The sequence below is a fragment of the Gallus gallus genome, chromosome 3, assembly GCF_016699485.2.
Source record: "Gallus gallus isolate bGalGal1 chromosome 3, bGalGal1.mat.broiler.GRCg7b, whole genome shotgun sequence".
NCBI lineage: Eukaryota > Metazoa > Chordata > Aves > Galliformes > Phasianidae > Gallus > Gallus gallus.
Window position 1 is genome coordinate 80,463,781 of NC_052534.1, and position 19,075 is coordinate 80,482,855.

Consider the following 19,075-nt stretch of genomic DNA (forward strand, 5'->3'; position numbering starts at 1 on the left):
TTTCCAATTGCACCATGGTGTGCAATTCCTCTTGCTTATTTCTCATGTTGAGTGCGTTGGTACAGAGGCACTTCAGCTGGGCTTTTGGCAGAGCCCTCCCAAAACCTTCTGGGACAAATCCAAGGTTTTCCCCTCACTGCTTCCTAAAGTGACAGTGTTCCCTGAGTCTCCTCTGTTACTCAGCAGTACACCTCCTTCCCCCATCAAATCTAGTTTAAAATCCCAGTGATGAGCCATACCAGCTTGCTGCCAAGTATATTTCTACTCCTCCTTGTCAGTTGTGTCCTATCCTACATCAGCTTTCCCAGTGTAAGGTTTGTCCTAGATTACAGAACATAAAGCCCTGGGCATGACATCAGTCACGCATCCATTCAATTCATTCAACTGGTCTGTTCTTCTCCTTCTGCCTGGATCCCAGTTCTCCAACCAGAAGGACTGAAGAGAACGCTGCCTGCAAAAATTTTGTATGCGTTGGCCGGGAATCGAACCCGGGTCAACTGCTTGGAAGGCAGCTATGCTCACCACTATACCACCAACGCAGCTGCCAAAATAAAGACCTAATAAATCAGTTTACCTTCCCACATATTAAAAAGGAACATCATGAATATATATTTTTATTAGTAATCTTTGTTCTGTATCCGTTTTTCTTATGGCTGCGCACAAATCAATCTGAAGTGCAGTATATTGCACAGCATCTCAGTGTAAAACTTCATGAGTGTGAACTTCATAGGTTGTACTTGCTTGAATATAAACGAATTGCCTTAACATAAACCTGTGCAATAATATTCACCAAGACCTTAGCTTACAGGCAATAAAGTATAACAGAGATATAACAGAATCACAGAATCACTAATGTTGGAAAAGACCTCTAAGATCATCTAGTACAACCATCCACCTACCACCAATATCACCCACTAAACCACAACCCCTAGTACCACATTTACCCTTTCCTTAAATACCTCCAAGAACAGTGAGTCCACCACCTCCCTGGGCAGCCCGTTCCAATGCAGTTCAATCCACTCTTTCTGAAAAGAAATTCTTCCTCATAGGCAATGTGAACCTTCCCTGGTGCAACTTGAGGCCATTCCCTCTCATCCTATTGCTATTGCCTGGGAGAAGAGGCTGCCAAACACCTTGCCACAACATCCTTCCAGGTGACTCTAGAGAGCAATAAGGTCTTCCCTGAGCCTCCTTTTCTCCAGATGGAACAATCTCAGTTCCCTCAGCTACTCCCTGTGAAACTTGTGCTCCAGACTCCTCACCAGCTTAGTTGCCCTTAAATATTGAAGTATTCAAGCTAATATTCTTTATTTCTCTAAAGAATGGAAGTAAGATTCCCCAAGGGCTGACAGCTTGTACCCAGTGTAACCACCTGCTCACAAAAGTAGGTGTATTTAGTTCTCACGCCACAAGACAGCAAGCCCCACCTGATGAACCTTGTGCCAAAGTTCCCAGCACCAACCCAATTGGGACTGTAAAACATGGTGCCCTGTGGTGTCCTCTGTGTCTTTGCACAGATGGAGGAATGCCTTTCCATCAGGCTTCTGTGGTGGCTGCACTGAGGTGATTTCATTGATGGAGGCCATGAAGATGCTGGGTGTCCAGGAGGTGACAGGGTGGCATGGAGAGAACGTGATGCTTTTCACTGAGTAGTCAATAAAATGCAGAGGACAAAAGGGCTCTCTTGAACCTGGCAGCATCCAAGAAAACTTCCTGCCACCTCACAGCACAGGTTTACATGCAGTTCTGTTCCCTTACTGGAATTTCTGGGAGGCTGAGGGAGCACAAGCTGCCAGACTTGATGACAGAAGACAAAAGATAATGGAGAAAAGGGTTATAATAGGGGAAGGGGCTTCGCTGCCAGAAGCTCAGAGGGATACATCAGGAATGAGATACAGCTGCAAGCACAGATGCCACAAAGAATGTGACTCATTTTTGAGCCCTAGACAACTGCTTAGAGCCCAAAATCACTCTCAAATTTTAGATGCTTAAAAGAAAAACCACAAACAAACAAACAAACAAAACCCAAAGTGTTCCTTAGCTTCCTGTGCTGCCTGTGGAGAGGCTGGAGCCTGCACAGCCTCATGGTGCTGCTCCTCACCAGACGCCTTCCTCCCCAGTGCTCCCTCTTGGTGTATGATTATCCCACTTCAATTTTTGGTGTATGTGATTATCTCACTTCATTTTTTGGGAAATTGTCCCCCCCCTGCAGCCAAGGAGTGTCGGTTACACATAAAATCCATAGAACTATAAGATCAGTTGAATTGGAAGGGACCCTTAAAGGTCACCTAGTCCAACTGTACTGCAACGAACGGGGACACCTACGGTTAGATCCAGCTGCTCAGAGACTCATTTTATTAATTTTTTCTAAAATCACAAAGAAACATCTATGCTTGCTGATGGCCAGGTTTTGGCCACTCTGACCACCCCAGCCCTCACAGAATGAACTTTAATAGGAAAGCACCAGCAGAAGGAGAAAGACCCACTTTCAACATTGCATTGCCTTGTGCTGTGCCCCCCTCCGGACAAAGCAGGCACTCAGGTATACATACACACACAAGGGTGGATAGTGATAGGACAAGGGGGAATGGGTTTAAAGTAAGACAGGGGAGGTTTAGGTTGGATATTAGGAGGAAGTTTTTCACACAGAGGGTGGTGAAGCACTGGAACAGGTTGCCCAAGGAGGTTGTGGATGCCCCATTCCTGAAGGCATTCAAGGCCAGGCTGGATGTGGCTCTGGGCGGCCTGGTCTGGTGGTAGGCGACCCTGCACATAGCAGGGGGGTTAAAACCTAATGATCACTGTGATCTTTTTCAAGTCAGGCCATTCTGCGATTCTACGATTCCAACCAGCGGAGCCATAACCAGCAGCGCTGAACGTGAGCATGCGCAGAAACGGGCTGGACGGGAAGGGGGGGGGGGCGGGGAGGCGGGAAAGGCGCCCGCTGACATTGCGCATGCGCTTTCCGCTCCGACCAGGCGGAAGGAGACAATGAGCGCGCAGATTGTGTTCTTCCGTTGCGCATAGACACCGCTCTTCCCCTGAGCATGCGCAGCTTCGTCGCGGCCGTTCCTTTTCCGCCGGGACGCGAAGGTTACGTCATCAACCGCGCGCCCTCGCCGAGAGCGCAGGCGTGGCGTCCGTAGGTCACGTGGTGGGTCCGCGGGCGGAGCTGCCGGTGTTGTCGGCGGGCGGCGCCATGGCGGTCAACTACAGCGCTAAGGAGGAGGCGGACGGGCACCCCGCGGGCGGCGGGCCGGGCGGTGGGGCCACGGCGGGTGGCGGCGGAGCGGTGAAGACCCGCAAGCCGGACAACACGGCGTTCAAGCAGCAGCGCCTGCCCGCCTGGCAGCCCATCTTGACGGCGGGCACGGTGCTGCCGGCCTTCTTCATCATCGGCCTCATCTTCATCCCCATTGGTATCGGCATCTTCGTCACCTCCAACAACATCCGCGAGTACGAGGTGCGCGGGCATGGGGGGCCGGGCGGGGGGAAGGAAGGAAGGAAGGAAGCGGAGGTGACAGCTGTGTTGGGAGGAGGTTGGGAAACAGAGTCCGAGGAACTAAAATTCCTGTCAAGGAAAGGCTGAAGTGGAGGGGGAAATAGAAGTTTGAAGCCTGATGTGAGGTGTCTGGGTGCTGCATTTAAGCTTCCTGCCTGGGAGTTGTAGGGGTGTGCACGTTTGGACATTGGCAGAGCTACTTCAGAGTGCACTGCTCTGTTCTTGACGCACCAACTGTCAATGCCACTTTACAGCCTCTTAAAGGTGATGCAAATGCCTGTTTTCAACAGGATACTACACCAAGAACTTTCCTGGAAGGATGGTCAGGCTCTGGAATGGACTGCACAGGGAGCTGGCAGTCACCATCCTTGGAGGGGTTCAAGAAATGTTTAGATGCAGTACTGAGGGATGTAGTTTAACGGGGAAACGTTGGTGGTTAGGTGGATGATTGGACTAGATGATCTTAGGGATCTTTTCTAACCTTAATGGTTCTGTGACTCCTTGTGGCTCTATCCCTGCTGTGTGTGTATTCACTGGAACGGGTTGCCCAAGGAGGCTGTGGATGCCCCATCCCTGGAGGCATCCAAGGCCAGGCTGGATGTGGCTCTGGGCAGCCTGGTCTGGTGGTTGGCGACCCTGCACACAGCAGGGGCGTTGAAGCTAGATGATCTTTGAGGTCCTTTTCAACCCAGGCCATTCTATGATTCTATGAAATGTTAAACACTGTGTCTGCTTAGCAGCTCACTTACGTACTGCTGTAAAGCTCAAGCAGGAGCCACAGGGCACTTTCTCCCTTCCTAACATGTACAGTTAGTGTGACTAACACTCCCCTACAAAGACAGACTGCATCTGTGTAGCAGTGTTGGCCACTTATATTTGGACTTGAGATAGCAGGTGGTAGTCTTCTGTCTCTTCTAGTTTCAAGGTATTAAAGATAGGAAAAAATGTTCCATGTTTTTTATCAAGTGTGTTCATCAGTTGTGTTGTCCACCTCCTCCTGGAGCTTGGTCGGACTTTTTGGGGGGATAGGGTTTGTGAGTGCTGTGAGTCTGATGCTGTGCTCAAACAGTTCGGGTATGCAAGTAAAAGGAGGAAGTTTGTGTTCTGTTCTTCGATCCTAATGCTTTTCTATAAAGGGTTTTAATGCAAAAATTGTGGAGAGGGGGAGTGTGTGTGCACAGCTATCACCTGCACATCTACCTCAGGTCCTTGCCTGGTGCTCTGGCTTTTCTTAGTAACCTCCAGATGTTATTCCAAAAGAGCCACTGATACAACTCTGGAAGACAAGGCTTCTAAAGGCAAGGTGCGGTGACTAAGCTCATTTAAAAATGTAACTGGAGGAGGAAGCAGAGCTGCTTATTTACACCCACCTCAGCCAATAGCCTGCTCATGAGGTGTCTCTGTGTGTGTGTGTGTGTGTAGCAGCCTGAAAGCTTGGCGTACTGTAAATGAATGGGGTGTATGATTGATGTCCCCAAATACATATTTGTGTACAGTTCGTATTATCCCTAGACCTGTCCTGGAACTTGATGCTGCAGCCTCTGAGAACTGCACTGTTCTTATGTGGGTGCAAGCAGTGAGATGTGGCCTTTCCATTGATTTCCTTTAGAAGCTCTCTTGAATTTAAATGTGGAAGATGTCCAAAATCTTAAGTGTATGAGGGTTGTGGGTTGGTTTTTGTGTGTGTGTGTGTGTATGCTGGTTGTTCGTTATCCTTTTCTCACTGTTTCAAAGCGGTCCATTATGGGAAATTGTTCGTTTGAGTGAAATATGAGGAAAAAGCTTTAGAAGTGTCTATTTTCTGCCCTATACTATTGAAGGCCGACGTGGGCCTTTTTTAAAATTTTTTTTTAGAATGGATAAGAACTGTTGACAGCACATTGAAGTGTGATACGAATTGAACAATGTTCAGGACACTAATTGAACAGGAAGCACATCCCAGTGCTGTGACTGCTGCTGCGAATTGCTTAACAGTAGTTAAAACCAGACCTAAAGGCACTGCTAGGAATGAGGAACTGAGATGAGGTGTGTGACTGTGTGCATCTTCAGTGCTGTGTGTGGTTCTAGTGACCCCATCGCCAAAATGATGCGGAACTTAATGAAATCTGCAGAGATGGATATAGAAAGAAAGCAGACTGATTGGATGCCTTTTATACAAGAGGTGGCCAGGGATAGTAATTGCTAGTCCAGGGCAGAGGAGCTGAGCAGAGGCCTCATGGCAGCTGCAGCTCCTCACAGGGAGCGGAGGGGCAGCGCTGAGCTCTGCTCTCTGTGACAGCGACAGGGCCCGAGGGAACGGCATGGAGCTGTGTCAGGGGAGGGGCAGCTGGGGGTTAGGGTCAGGCTCTGCACCATGGAACAGGCTGCCCGGGGCACTGGGCACAGCCCTGAGCTGTCAGAGTTCATGGAGCTTTTTGACACCACTCTCAGACACAGGGTTTGATTTTAAGTGATGTGTGGAGCTGGGAGTTGGACTTGACGATCCTTATGGGTCCCTCCAGCTCAGGATATTCTATGATTCTTTAGTAGCATCCATTTGTAACAGCGTGTGAAGCCTACAAAGAGCACGGGTGGTTTGGAGAATGCATATGCACAATAGCTGTGTTATTTCTGCACTACAAAAACGAGCGAGCTGAGAAGGACATCGGCAGTCTGAACAGCGTTGGGCCAGGAGATACCAGCTCCATGTGAGTCTGTGATCCTTTGTTGCTGCTGCTCTCTGGAGCCCTGGTGCTGGGTCATGTGGATTTCTGCCTTGGCTCCATGTATCAGTTCTTGTGTTCTTGAAGCAGTGGTTTCATTATTTGTCAAGAGATGAAAACATACCTGTATCACTTTAGCTAAGCTGTCAGTGGAACGTAACATGTAACACGTTCTTCATGTGAGGGAAATTTTTTGATCTTGCTGGTCCATGCGCTGCCCCTGGACCAAGCCCTGAAAGAGTGCTGAGGCAGAGCTACTTTTCAACCCAGGCCATTCTATGATAAGGACCACAATGATCATTGAGTTTCAACCCCCCTGCTATATGCAGGGTTGCCAACCACCAGACCAGGCTGCCCAGAGCCACATCCAGCCTGGCCTTGGATGCCTCCAGGGATGGGGCATCCACAACCTCCTTGGGCAACCCGTTCCAGTGTGACACCACCCTCTGTGTGAAAAACTTCCTCCTAATATCCAACCTAAACCTTCTCTGTCTTTCTTTAAAACCATTCCCCCTTGTCCTATCACTGTCCACCCTCGTAAGCAGTCATTCTCCCTCCTGTTTATACGCTCCGTTCAAGTACCGAAAGGCCAATATTTACTTCAGCATAAATTCAATATCTCGTTTAGTGAGAGGCAAAGCTTTCCCCCACCTAACAGTTCCTGAATCTGACTTGTTTCAGCTGGGCTTGTCAGAGGAAGGTCTCATCTGTCAGAAGTCTGGCAGCAGAACACAGGCTACTAAAGCATCTTTGCTGAAGGAAGTGCTGCAGCTCTTAACAGATATCAAAGAGACCTTGAAGAAGATCCAGAGGGAAATAGGCTTCAGTTGTTCCTTGAACCTTGAAACTGCTTGTTTTATTTACCCTTAATACAGATTTTAGGACAGATCATAAACCATTCTAATTCTCAGTAACGTTTGACTACAACCATCAATCAGAACAAACCATTTGCAGCAGTCTTTCATAAAACTGAGCAGGATTTGTAGTTCAGAGCACTTTGTTTTGGTAACTTGCACTGATCTGAGTTCTAACTCTAAGTAGGGAGTGCCTTTTGAGTGTAGGAATGTTAGTTCATAGTGAGATGGAATCTTTCTCCTACACATGGAGCTAACCTGCTGAACCCAAAGCAGTTATTTCCTGCCATTTGCATCCTGAAGCTATGCAGGAGAGAGCAATATAATGCAGTCAAGCGAGTTCTGTTGGCAAAGGCCATAGAATGAGTGCCCAGGTGCTCAGGATACATCATGTATTGTAAAGGTAGCTTGAATGTGCAGATTTCAGGTAATTTTTCTTGTTCTTGTTGCTAGACTATTGAAGGCAGATACTTGATAAGCTACATTAACAGTGATCATTTTTTTTTTTTTATCTGGTATTTTACTGTTTTTGGCATTCGTGTTTTCACCTTCCCTGTTTTAGGAGAGCTCTCGAGCATCAAGTGGTCTTTGAAAAATCTGATTCAGTGCCTAAACATAGGCAGTAAGGAAAGCTTTCTTATGCAAAACCTTTTTCTTGCTAAATATCTACGTAGGCTTCTAAAAACGAGACTTCTCTGGAAGGCGTGTAGCAGCTTAGATCTGCTTGTTATATACTGAGTGTGTTTGGAAGCACTGTGGTGCCTTGAGTATCTGCTCTGTGTGTTTTGGTGGGGTTTTTTTTTGTTTGTTTCTCTTCTTCCCCGGCATTAATGGCCCACACTGGTGCCAGATTTGTTTGAGGCTGAAATAGAATATGTAGTCAGAATCACAAAATAGTTTGGGTCAGGAGGGACCATAAGATCATCAAACAGGGCTTTTGGAACTGAGATGCAGTAAGGTTGCAAAATAAATGCTACACCAATTCTCTGGTTTATTAATCAATTTTCTTTGCTTCCCCACTGTAAATTAATGTGAATATTTTTTTCTGTTATAGATTGATTATACAGGAGTAGAGCCTTCCAGTCCTTGCAACAAATGTTTAAATGTGTCCTGGGATAGTACACCACCTTGTACTTGCACAATCAATTTCACACTGGAACATTCATTTGAGGTATGTAACCTTGCATGCAAAGTTAAATGAGAACTGCTGACGTGGTTTATTTTGTAAGTGATAGGAAAGCTGCATTCTCACAGCCTTACTTTATTTCTGTCTTAAAGGATTATTTCTAGTATTCCTATGAACTTGGATTTGATGGCTGTGTATCTTTTCAGTGGCAGGGATGAGATGGTTTTTAATGCCTATCTTTATCTGGAATTGCACAACATTAAATGGGATGCCTGTCTTTTACACATCTGGATTTACTGTCTGTGCCCTAGGTGGGTGTCACATACTTGACATATAGATGAGCTATTCCTGCACAACTTAAACTGAGTTCAGCGGGAAGCAGCAACACCAGATGCATGCTTTGAGACAAATAATGAGCATTATGTACTTGATGTTGGACGAGATAAGTATTGGGATAGTACTGATGAATGTCATGCTGCTGGTTTATGGCACATTGATATTGTTTGACTTCAGGATGCCAGCTTTTGTTGGGATAGTATCGTGTGTACTCAGTACAAAGAGAGTTGAGTCTTTGAGCATCACTACTTTGAGTGTTACTATAAAGTAAACACAGTTTAAGAAGTCAAAAGTTCCAGCTTTCAGTTAATTAGCATACTTGTGTGTTTTATTGATCTGTTGTGTGAATTAAAACCCCTCTTGTAGAGTAATGTATTCATGTATTACGGACTTTCCAACTTCTATCAAAACCATCGTCGCTATGTGAAATCTCGAGATGACAGCCAACTAAATGGAGACAACAGCTCATTACTTGTAGGTATTCAAGCTTTGATATTAACAGGCAATGAACAACCGACTTGCATAAGTTATCACAGGGCAGAATACGTAGTTTAATAATAATGAAGCTGTAGAATTTTTGTATTCCAGAAAACAACAATAAGGATTTCCTACTTTTTATCAGAAAATGTAAAATTTCGTGGCAGTTGTTTGTTGAGTGGATATTAGTGCAATACATCAAACACATCTCAAAATCGAATAGCTTTAAGCTTTTTACCTTCAGATGATAGTACCTATGTGTACCCATTCATTTTCAGTATAAAATACTGTTACGTAGCGCTTGGCTTGGATATTGCAGTGAAACACATTTGTTTCTATAGAATCAAGTTTGATACTGAACATCAGCATTACTGGAAAATGTCAGTACTCTGTATTCTACTCAAAGCACTGTTGTAGAGTCAGATTGCTCCTCCTAATTTTGGCAAGGAGTGGAAATACACGTGGATTCTTGCTCCTGCAAAAAGTGTTCCCCCTTTTTGCATGTAAATTGGAAAAAAAGCAGAGTTTCGGGAAGTTACAGCTGATGAGTGACACTGGATTTCAGGGCACTTGCTTTTGGCATGATGTTTGTGTGCTTGCAACCTTATAATTCTATGCTGTGCTTTGTTACTTACTGCAATCAATAACTGCAATCTATAACACCGGTGCATACTGGGAGTTGGGGGGAAGGGGAGTGAACTTTATTATAAGAATGCTTCATGTATCAGTTAGAACTTTTTTTTCCCCCTCTTTAAAAAGTTTCTAAGCAGGGTCTTAATTTTAGAATGACTATCGTGGGATTTTTGGTGTTATTCATATTTTATCTAAATTATATTCGTGCTTGTAAAGAAAAAAAATCAATCATATTGATTAGCAATGAATGCTGAAGTATTTGTAAATAAACTCACTCATGAGAAGATTTTGTAGTAAGTGTAAGCAGTGCACACTGAAGTACTGAAGTATAAACTAGCACAGACTTATCTGCCTTTTTTCTTTCTAACTATCAGAATCCAAGTAAGGAATGTGAGCCTTACCGCACAAACGAGGATAAACCCATTGCTCCCTGTGGGGCTATTGCCAACAGTATGTTTAATGGTATGGTAACACTTCTAAGTTTAGCATTCAGACGTTTTTGTGTTGTTGTGTATGCTTTGTGCTGTTGCTTTCTTCTGAGTATTATTGTGGATTGTTTTGTTTTGAATTAACACACCTTAATTGTTGGAATTATTTTAATAGTTATCACAATGAATTTAACCTGATGGCACACAAGGGATTCAAACATCTGTTGTGAGTGGCTGTTATGGCAGTGGAATAGATGTAAAGATGCTATGCGTGTATAACGCACTGCTATGTAATGTGAGTGGATTCTTAACAGAACAGTTTTTGATTGTGGCTTTGTTTTTGTTTTTCCTGGAGATAATTGTTTTACTGCCTATCAGGATCATTCATCTAGTAACAGTCACTCTTATCTGGTTTTCCAATTTGATTTTCTCCATAGATACATTGGAATTATACCACATTGAAAACGACACAAGGACTGCTATTACTTTGATTAAAAAAGGTATTGCGTGGTGGACAGATAAAAATGTGAAGTTCAGGAATCCTAAAGGAGATGGAAATTTAACTGCACTCTTCCAAGGTAAGAAATATGTGAACGTTTATTATGTTCTTATTTAAGAACAGAAGATTTCAAACACATTGATTGCCATGGTTTTAACCTCAGTGTCAACATAGTTAACATACTAATAAAAAATACTATTGTTCTATGAAGAAGTCCAAGCTAAGGACTACTCTGCTTTCTGGAAAAGTTGTCTGTTAACAGTGGATGCTGCAAACTTAATGCAGAAGTACTTGAGTTTTTTCTAATTTCACTGTAGTCATTTAACTTGAAAATAGAACCTGGCTTATTTCCTGTTTAATCTTTCTGAAGTTTCATAGAAGCTCTTTCTCTCAGTTGCTTGGCATCAGATGAGTTTTGTTTTGGCAGCTAATGCAATTTGTTAACACGGTGAAAAGATTCCTGGCTTAAGGGATATTTCAATTACTTGTTGCCATTTGGGATCTTGAAATGTCAAATCATATATTGATTTTTTTTTTTCCAGTTTTTGATAACTTTTTATGCCTTGAATACTGAGAAAATCCTAGTAAGTGCAGTGCTATAATACATGGTTTTAACTTGAGAAGGAATCCTGTGATTATTTAACCAAACTGTGTGAAATTTTCTTCTTTTTTCTTTAATGTTTCTACTGGTAGATCTTGCAGTGCTTTTTAAAATCTGATTATTTGTGATCAAAGTAAGTGATTTCTCTCAGTTATAATGTTAAATGTAGTTAAACACAGTCTGGTAAGTCAAAGTTTCTTTGACAGAGTCTAAAAGCTGTTTTCCTTCTGGGCATTAGGGTCTGTGTGTATATGAAAGATCGAAAATAGCTTTAGGTTTAGCCTGATATGTGTTTCTTGCTTAGTCACAGCCAAGTGACCTTACCAAAGTGGCCTTACCCTTAGAAAGGCAGATATCGTACTCTAATACAGTGTAGAACTGTATTTCCAGTATTTAGCAAAAGCACTACTGTGACATCACTAAAGTACTGTATATAACTTTATTTGCTTGTGGTCCAGAAAGTAGTAGAGCAGGAGAGCTATCATCATAATGGAGAACTATCTTACAAAGGTACAGTAATATTTTGATAAGGCTTCCTATGTATATAAATATATAGGGCAGGCAAACTTGTTTAAGCCGACAGACAGTGCTGTCATGAGAATAAATGGATATACACTGCTGTTTAAACTGGAAACTCTGCAGGTGATAGAGGAATGGACAGATTCCTCGGAGAGAATCATAGAATGGCCTGGGTTGGAAGGGACCTCAAGGATCATGAAGCTCAAACTCTTCCACTGCAGGCAGGACCACCAACTTCCACATGTAATACTAGACCAGGCTGCCCAGGACCCCATCCAACCTGGCCTTGAACACCTTCAGGGATGGGGTATCCACAGTCTCTCTGGGCAGCCTGTTCCAGCACCTCACCGCTCTCATAGTAAAGAACTTGCTCCTGATATCCAACCTAAAACTTCTCTCCTTCAACTTAAAACCATTTGCCCTTGTCCTGCCATTATCTACCCTTGAAAAGAGTTGACTCCCCTATAAGAGAGGTTTCTAAGTCTCCCTCTTCAGATAACTTCAAAAACCGCCTGGACATGGTCCTGAGCACAGTGCCGTGGCGTGTCCTTGCTTTGGCAGAGGTTGAGCCAACTGGTCCCAGAAGTCCTTTCCAGTCACAGTCGTTCTATGAAAATAAAAAGTTCCTGAACAGTTTAGTAATCTTGTAGTAGCAATGAGCCAACCTGGCTCTTTATACTACTTAAGATTTAATGCCTGTTTTTTATGATACTAGAATGAATTTTGGTGATCCAGTGCTTCACTTAGTCCTGTGTTTGAAATGCTTTATTGTTTTTGTTTAATCTTAGGTACAACAAAACCAGTAAACTGGCCCAAACCAGTGTATATGCTGGACTCTGAGCCTGACAACAATGGCTTTATCAATGAAGACTTTATTGTGTGGATGCGTACTGCTGCTCTGCCAACGTTTCGTAAGCTGTATCGTCTCATTGAAAGGAAGAGTAATTTACAGCCTACCTTACAGGCTGGAAAATATTCTTTGGATATCACATACAGTATCCTTTGAAAATGCCCTTAAAAACTCCTTAGAGCATTGGCTGGATTACATGGGTATACTTTTGAGGAAGTTTAAATCAAACAAGACTTTATAGTTACTGTCTTCTATATATAGTTTATAGAACTACCTTTTGTTTGTTCTGTTAAGATTGTGAAATTCAGTCCCATAGCTTTGTAAAAGGAAATGACTGGGTTAATTTGATTTCAGAATGGCCACCTGAAGCATGGAGTTGTCTGAACTAGTTATGCTAAACCAAGAAGTAGCTCTAATTAAAAACCAAAATCCATTGTTCTAGGAGAGAGAGAGAGCTTTTTTTGATGCATAGGAGGGATGTGACAGTCTGCAAAAACCACGTTCCTGTCTCATGCAATCACTCAGCCTTGTGGTATGTCTGTGGCTATACCATATAGCAAGTCGCAAAGAATTTACTATGTTTTAGAAGTTGACTTTATGGCCAAGATTTTGCCAAGACGACCTTCAAGCAAGTATCTTTTGGGGAATATTATTCTTTAGAAGTGTAGGATTTCCTCTATTGTGTTTCATTTTTAACTGGAAGTATATCACACTTGCCTGATGAGGAGGGTGGAGGGAGAAAAACACCCTTAGTCTCGCACAGTTTGTTCACATATGTGGGTCCTTTCAGTCCCTGCCGACTGCTTCGGGAGATTAAGGCTGAAGTCTCTGAATGGGAGCATCTTCATGTGATAATTTTTGGGCAGAAACAAATGCAGACAGCCTACATTTTGTCTGACAGGAAGATGAATAGGCATAGTTCAGGTGATGCTTTGCTTGAGCTAAGTCTTTTTGAAACCTGTTACGTGGCCTAAGTCACAGGCTTTCGTTTTTTCCAGTTTGTAAAACGCTGTATGGGCATACTTTATTTATACTCAGGCTGGTAACATGGCCAAATGCAGTGTACACTTTACTTTTCAGCATGTGTGCTGCTAATTCTTTGCTTTTCTGCATAGTGCTTTGACACTGAAGGGTACTGAATACTAGAGGGACAGATTTCTCAGAGGTGCAGAAATTTAACGTTCATTCAGGAGTCGGGGCCTACTTTACCTCTTCCTGTGTTTCTGTGTACTGTTGTCAGATTGCTCTATTTGTAGACTTGCTCCACAGCAACCTGCTCTGCTGTGTGATTACTCAGATCTGTGCATAAAGTTAAATGACTAGCTTCATAATGAGAGAGAAGTTTAACGTCTTGGATGCTGTAAAGAAATGGAGAGAAGAATACAGCAAAGGAAAGAAGGAAAGACCTGGTAGCTCAGAAATCTGAGTATACACTCCTAACTTATACTATTCAGGGCATAATGACAGTATGTAACCTAGGGCAGGCAGAATTCAGAGGTGAAAATAAGGCCCGAGCTGTGGATCAGGTGCACATCTGCCATTCCTTCTGGGGTACACAAAAGATGAGGTAGTTACGTAGGAGAGTAGAGGAGGCAGGTTGTCATAGTTACTGAATTCCTCAAACTTGAAAGCTCCTAAAGATCATCTGAATAGCTACTGCAGTATTTTTCTTCCCTGCAAAACAACAGGGAGTGTATGTAAAATGGAATCAACATCAAGTTACTAAGGAAAACTAAAATACAAATTTCAATTCTTCAGTGTATTTCCTTTCTTTTATTGAAATTTTTCAAAAACCCTCGAAACTATCCTTTTCATAAGAGAAGAGTAAATGCATGACGTGTGTGGCATTTTTCTTGGAGTAGTTGATGGTGCCCAGGTTAGTCTTTGCTTAAGAGAACAGCTAAATTTTTAGGGTTTTACACTTTGAATATTCAAAGAAAGATGTTTGTATCAGGAGCCCGAGTTAGATGATCCAACACGCTAATGTGCCTGACTAAGATAGGTTTGGAAATGTACTTCTTGTTTCTTGTTTTCCTATATTCCTTGTTTTCTCTCAGATTATCCTGTACACAGTTTTGATGGACGAAAAAGAATGATCCTAAGCACAATCTCATGGATGGGAGGCAAAAACCCCTTTCTGGGAATTGCGTACATCACTGTTGGGTCCATATGCTTCTTCTTAGGAGTTGTATTGCTGATCATCCATCACAAATACGGAAATAGAAACACTAGTGCAGACATTCCCAATTAATTGATCTTGCATTTTGAAAGCAACCGTGCTGCATGTGCATCAAGGCCAGTCCAGAAAGGACCCAGTTGTTGGAAGATAAATCTCCGCTAATGTCACTTGTGAGGCTGGGTGTATAATTTTATCTAAAGACCTCCTTTCCCCTTGCTGTGGATTAACTCTCAAAATGACGGGTATACAATTAGCTATATTGATTGTATCTCTGCATACGTCAGAAACAGTTTTCTGACTTTTGCCTCTAGCTGGGCAGGCCATTTGACGCATGTAGCTCCGGTTCCCTTGATGCATCTGCTGCTTGTCATGTGCTGTGTAATGTCAGTATGATTCAGTACATACAGATTGTGGAGAAGACCATTGTAAGATACCGTGTAAATTGTTAACTTAGCAGAATTCGAGTGTCAGTGCTGGTGAAAGGAAAAGGCAAGTCTTAAGTGTTTTTTCAATTTACTGTCTTGTGTGCATGGGCTCTTACATTTCTGGCTGAGATTTTAATATATAAGCGGTTAAATGTTTTTTCCTGTGTCCTACCCACCTTTGTTATGTTAGATTCTTTTAAATGCAGTGTGAATTGCAACACCTGGAATTCCTTTTAATGGTTGCAACAAATATGCCTGGCCAGTAAAACAGCATTCTATAAAGGCATTGGAAAACCTATTTGTTAATTATCTGTGTGAGTTCCTCTTAAATTTTGTTCTGAAGTGAGAGATGTTTGTTGCAGGTAGAACCTGCTGTTTTGTCATTTTCGTTGCTTTAAGTTGTATCCAACAGCAGTTTTCCTGATGTGCTTGCTGGTTTTGCTTTTTAAAGAGTATCTTCAAGCATTAAGCAAGATGAACCTACAGTGTCTGTTCCAGTCACAAATTTGAGTGAATTCCTTTCACTAAAAGACTTTCTTGAAACAGATGTATTCTGCTGAGCAGGCTTTGTTGTAAAGGAAATCTCATGTTCTGTTTCCTTATTTGGAGTAGATGCCACAATAAATTCTTGTGGTGTTGAGATGCTGAACTGTAGAAATTGAAAAGCTGAGATGACAGTAATCTTCTTGTTATTCCAGTGCAGGTTAAGTTTGCAGTGAAACCTAATTGAAATATTGCAGTTAGAAGCAGTGTGAGGTTTAGTGTCTTAAGCAGCAGAAGGGTTCACTTCTAGATTAATTTGAAGCTGGCTAATCTGTAAAATACTATTTGACTGGTTTTTTTTTTGTTTCTTTTTTTAGATGATGCACAGAAATTGTAATGTATATGGTGGAGATCACTTTATATGCAACTAGCTTCATAAGTATAGAGTGTATTATTAAAAAGACCTAATAAATTCTGCAAACCATTTATTAAGAGATTTTACTTTGTTCTTGAGCATGCATTTGTTTTCCTCTGGACGAAAAGACATTCTCATTAAGAATGAGTGCATTTTAAGCAAGTTGTGTTTCTCAGGCAGTTACAGAAAAATCGATGTAACATCTATAGCCAGCTTTATACAACACTGTATTAATTTAACACATAAATGCAAAACTGTTTTTACTCAATTACTTGTGTAATCTTTTTCAGCTAGCAGTGTAAGTGTATAGGTCTGCATACGCTGCAGAATGAAGCAGTGTTTCCATGGTGCTGGCTTTCTGTATGAGCATGCAATTTGCTTACACAGTACACTGTGGCAGCACAGGGCTTTTAAACACTCAAGTCTTCTAGATTCTTTTTGCAGTGTTGTATCTGTTGCTGGAACTATAGGATAAGGTTATATAACTCTGTATGTATATTGCAAGGTTGAAAAGTTGCACAAAACGTTAAGCTGGCATTCCTCTGTAGAATAGCTTAGTCCAAAACAAAGTAAACAAGTAAGGAGATGTTTCCCATTTACTGCTTATTAAAATATTTTGATTTTTAAACTGTCACTTGAAAGGTAAATGTTTTGCTTTATTCATGACCCCTTATCTTTTCTGAGTAGGGAGTGCTGTTTTTTGGGCTATGTTCAAAATGGAAAGCAGTATTTTTCTATCTCTACCTTGAAATGTTTTTCAGTGCTTTTCTTTTCTTTTCCTGTTGACCACAGCTGTCACTGCTGATGGGATCTTCTTTAATGAAGTGCACCAGGATAAGAATTGCTGTCTGTTTGGTTCTTGCTACAAATAGTGTTTTTCTGAAAGCCTGTAGCACTAAATACTTGTCAGACTATATGAATGCTATGCCTGAAGAGCTCAAAATATTAGGTCCAACTTGCAATCTCTTGTTTTACTCTTCTACATTTGCCTTGGGGGCATGTAGATAACCATTAAGATTTTGTTATATGTCACGTGTTCAAAGATGAAGCCACAGTGTCCCTATCTGACACTTGTCAGGGCAGTGTCCCTGTCCCACTGCTCAGTGCCATGTGTTGGACCTGACCACCTGTGACCTGCTTCTTCAGTGGCACCTGTCCTGCACAACTGCTAGAGATCAGAACTAGAGGGCAACGCTTCTCCTTTCCAAGTGCCACCAAGGCACTTTGCAAATCTCACCCTCTTGAGGCAGTGCCTAAAGCGTGAGGTTATAGGCTTCCTGGAAGTGGGTGGTGTTAGGAGAGCCTGCTTGTGAATGAATCTTTCCTGGAGAAATTAATGTGGGAAACTAGGATGTGTCTCTATCTTATGCAGGAGCTTTTAAAACAAAAGCCTTTGCGTGTGCCCATCTTCTTTCCAGTCTTGTTAAAATCTATATAGCTGTAGCAAAGCAGAGGGCCCCTTGGGTACTTTTACATTGCTTTGGGCTATTTAGAGAGCTGTTGGTTGTGATTAGCTGAGTCAGAGGGAAGAGTTATCACCTTAGAACTTGAATGTGAAGAATCCTTTGTAGCCTTTGCCTCTCAAGGTCACACTGGTACTGAAACTGCATTCTCAGCAGCCTGGTTTTGCTTTAATTATGAATGTTAAACCTTGAACACAAGTCTTTTTATAGAAATCTCCTTGGGAGGAGAGGCTGTGACAATCTAATGGCAGACTCAAGCAGATGTTACCTGACAAGTAGCACAAGGAAAGCTCAGGTGTTTGCCCTGGGTTCACTGCAGGTGTTAATGACTGCACCTTTCTCAAATGCTCTTCCTGCACTGGGGCAACATCACTGTTACTCATCTGTAGACACACAGATGTCGGAAATTCAGCTGAAGTGTCTGATGGGAAAAATGTGACTAAACCTAACACAGAATATACATTGAATTAATTTAAAAATAATGTAAAATATACTGATTGGAAGGCAGCTGCTTAAGAAGGACAAGTCATGACCTTGGAGTACTTTGTACATGCTGAACATTATTCTGTTCTTTCTGTCTGCAGTTCCTATGGCATGTAGAGTTTGTGATCTTGCCTGAAAATCTGATTTTACCTTGGTCCTACATAAGACCAATATCTTTTGTATTTGTTTTGCAGATATTCTATATTTGTTACCATAGGTTGTTCTCTGCAACTGAACTGACTGTAAAGAGTTAGAAAAGAAGAGGGCAACAGTGCAAAAGCCTTCAGCAATGTCCCAACAATAATAGCAACAAATACATATCAAGGTAGTCCTATGAGGGACTGTATGGACCTAGTTACAATGAGTTACTTAATAAATGAATAAATAAAATGATATGTTGAGGACCTGTGTCTGTGTTGAACAGCCTACCAAAGGAAAAATCTTGCTTGGTGGGGGGAGGAAGTGAATGGTCACGTCACTCTTATTCCAGCTCTCTTTTTAGCAATATGGTCAATTTATGGACTCCTAAGATAGAAGGCCCAGTTGCATCTTTTCCTCAGATCAGCAGAAGTACTTTCATGTAACCATACCGTGCGTTGTAGCTCACAGAATATGATCTAATTAGCATAGTATCTCCTATGCCTTAAATGGGAGCTCTTGACAGCTTTGATTTAGACTGTGATCATAAGCCTGATAATGACCCTTATATGACCTGAGTTGTAAAGAAGAAACTCCTTTCTTCTGCTCAATCAGCACATGAATTATAGTAATAATGTCTGTTGCTTGAGTTTATGCCAATTTCTGCTGTTTGAAATAATTGTTCTCATTTTATGTTGGAAATAAGTAAGCAGAAATAAAAGCATGACTCGTAAATAATGAAGCTGAAGTTTTTGTTTTTATTAAATAAATTAATTTGAAAGAAAGTGGACAGGGTTTATTCTTCCTAAACTCTGATTTCAGATGAATATGACCTCAAAGAAGCAAATGTAATATTGGAGTTACATGACTACAAGTTACTGGAGTTACAAGACTAACTAATGGTGGCTTGGATGTCACAAAATGAAAGGGTGAGATGTTCTAAGTAATGTTAGAGGGCCAGG

General features: G+C 42.1%; 1 protein-coding gene and 1 non-coding gene across 2 annotated transcripts; one reads left to right on the forward strand and one right to left on the reverse strand.

Annotated features, from left to right (window-relative positions):
* Positions 1–467: 467 nt before the first annotated feature.
* Positions 468–539, reverse strand: TRNAG-UCC. Its single transcript has one exon. It is a non-coding gene; the product is annotated as a tRNA-Gly (tRNA).
* A 2,635-nt stretch (positions 540–3,174) lies between these two features.
* TMEM30A (transmembrane protein 30A) lies at positions 3,175–18,851 on the forward strand. The gene is made up of 7 exons (NM_001012879.2): positions 3,175–3,463; positions 8,113–8,229; positions 8,887–8,994; positions 10,005–10,092; positions 10,496–10,636; positions 12,466–12,672; positions 14,585–18,851. Exons 1-7 carry the CDS (start codon positions 3,200–3,202, stop codon positions 14,776–14,778), a joined length of 1,119 nt encoding a protein of 372 aa, NP_001012897.2. The 5' UTR covers positions 3,175–3,199; the 3' UTR covers positions 14,779–18,851.
* The last annotated feature ends 224 nt before the right edge of the window (positions 18,852–19,075 follow it).

Bases quoted from the DNA above. Each gene is read 5' to 3' on its own strand.
- TMEM30A (NM_001012879.2), top strand. From the start codon at position 3,200: ATGGCGGTCAACTACAGCGCTAAGGAGGAGGCGGACGGGCACCCCGCG. The intron at 8,995-10,004 runs GTAGGTATTCAA...TCTAACTATCAG, and splicing joins GAGACAACAGCTCATTACTT to AATCCAAGTAAGGAATGTGA. The intron at 10,093-10,495 runs GTATGGTAACAC...TTTTCTCCATAG, and splicing joins TGCCAACAGTATGTTTAATG to ATACATTGGAATTATACCAC.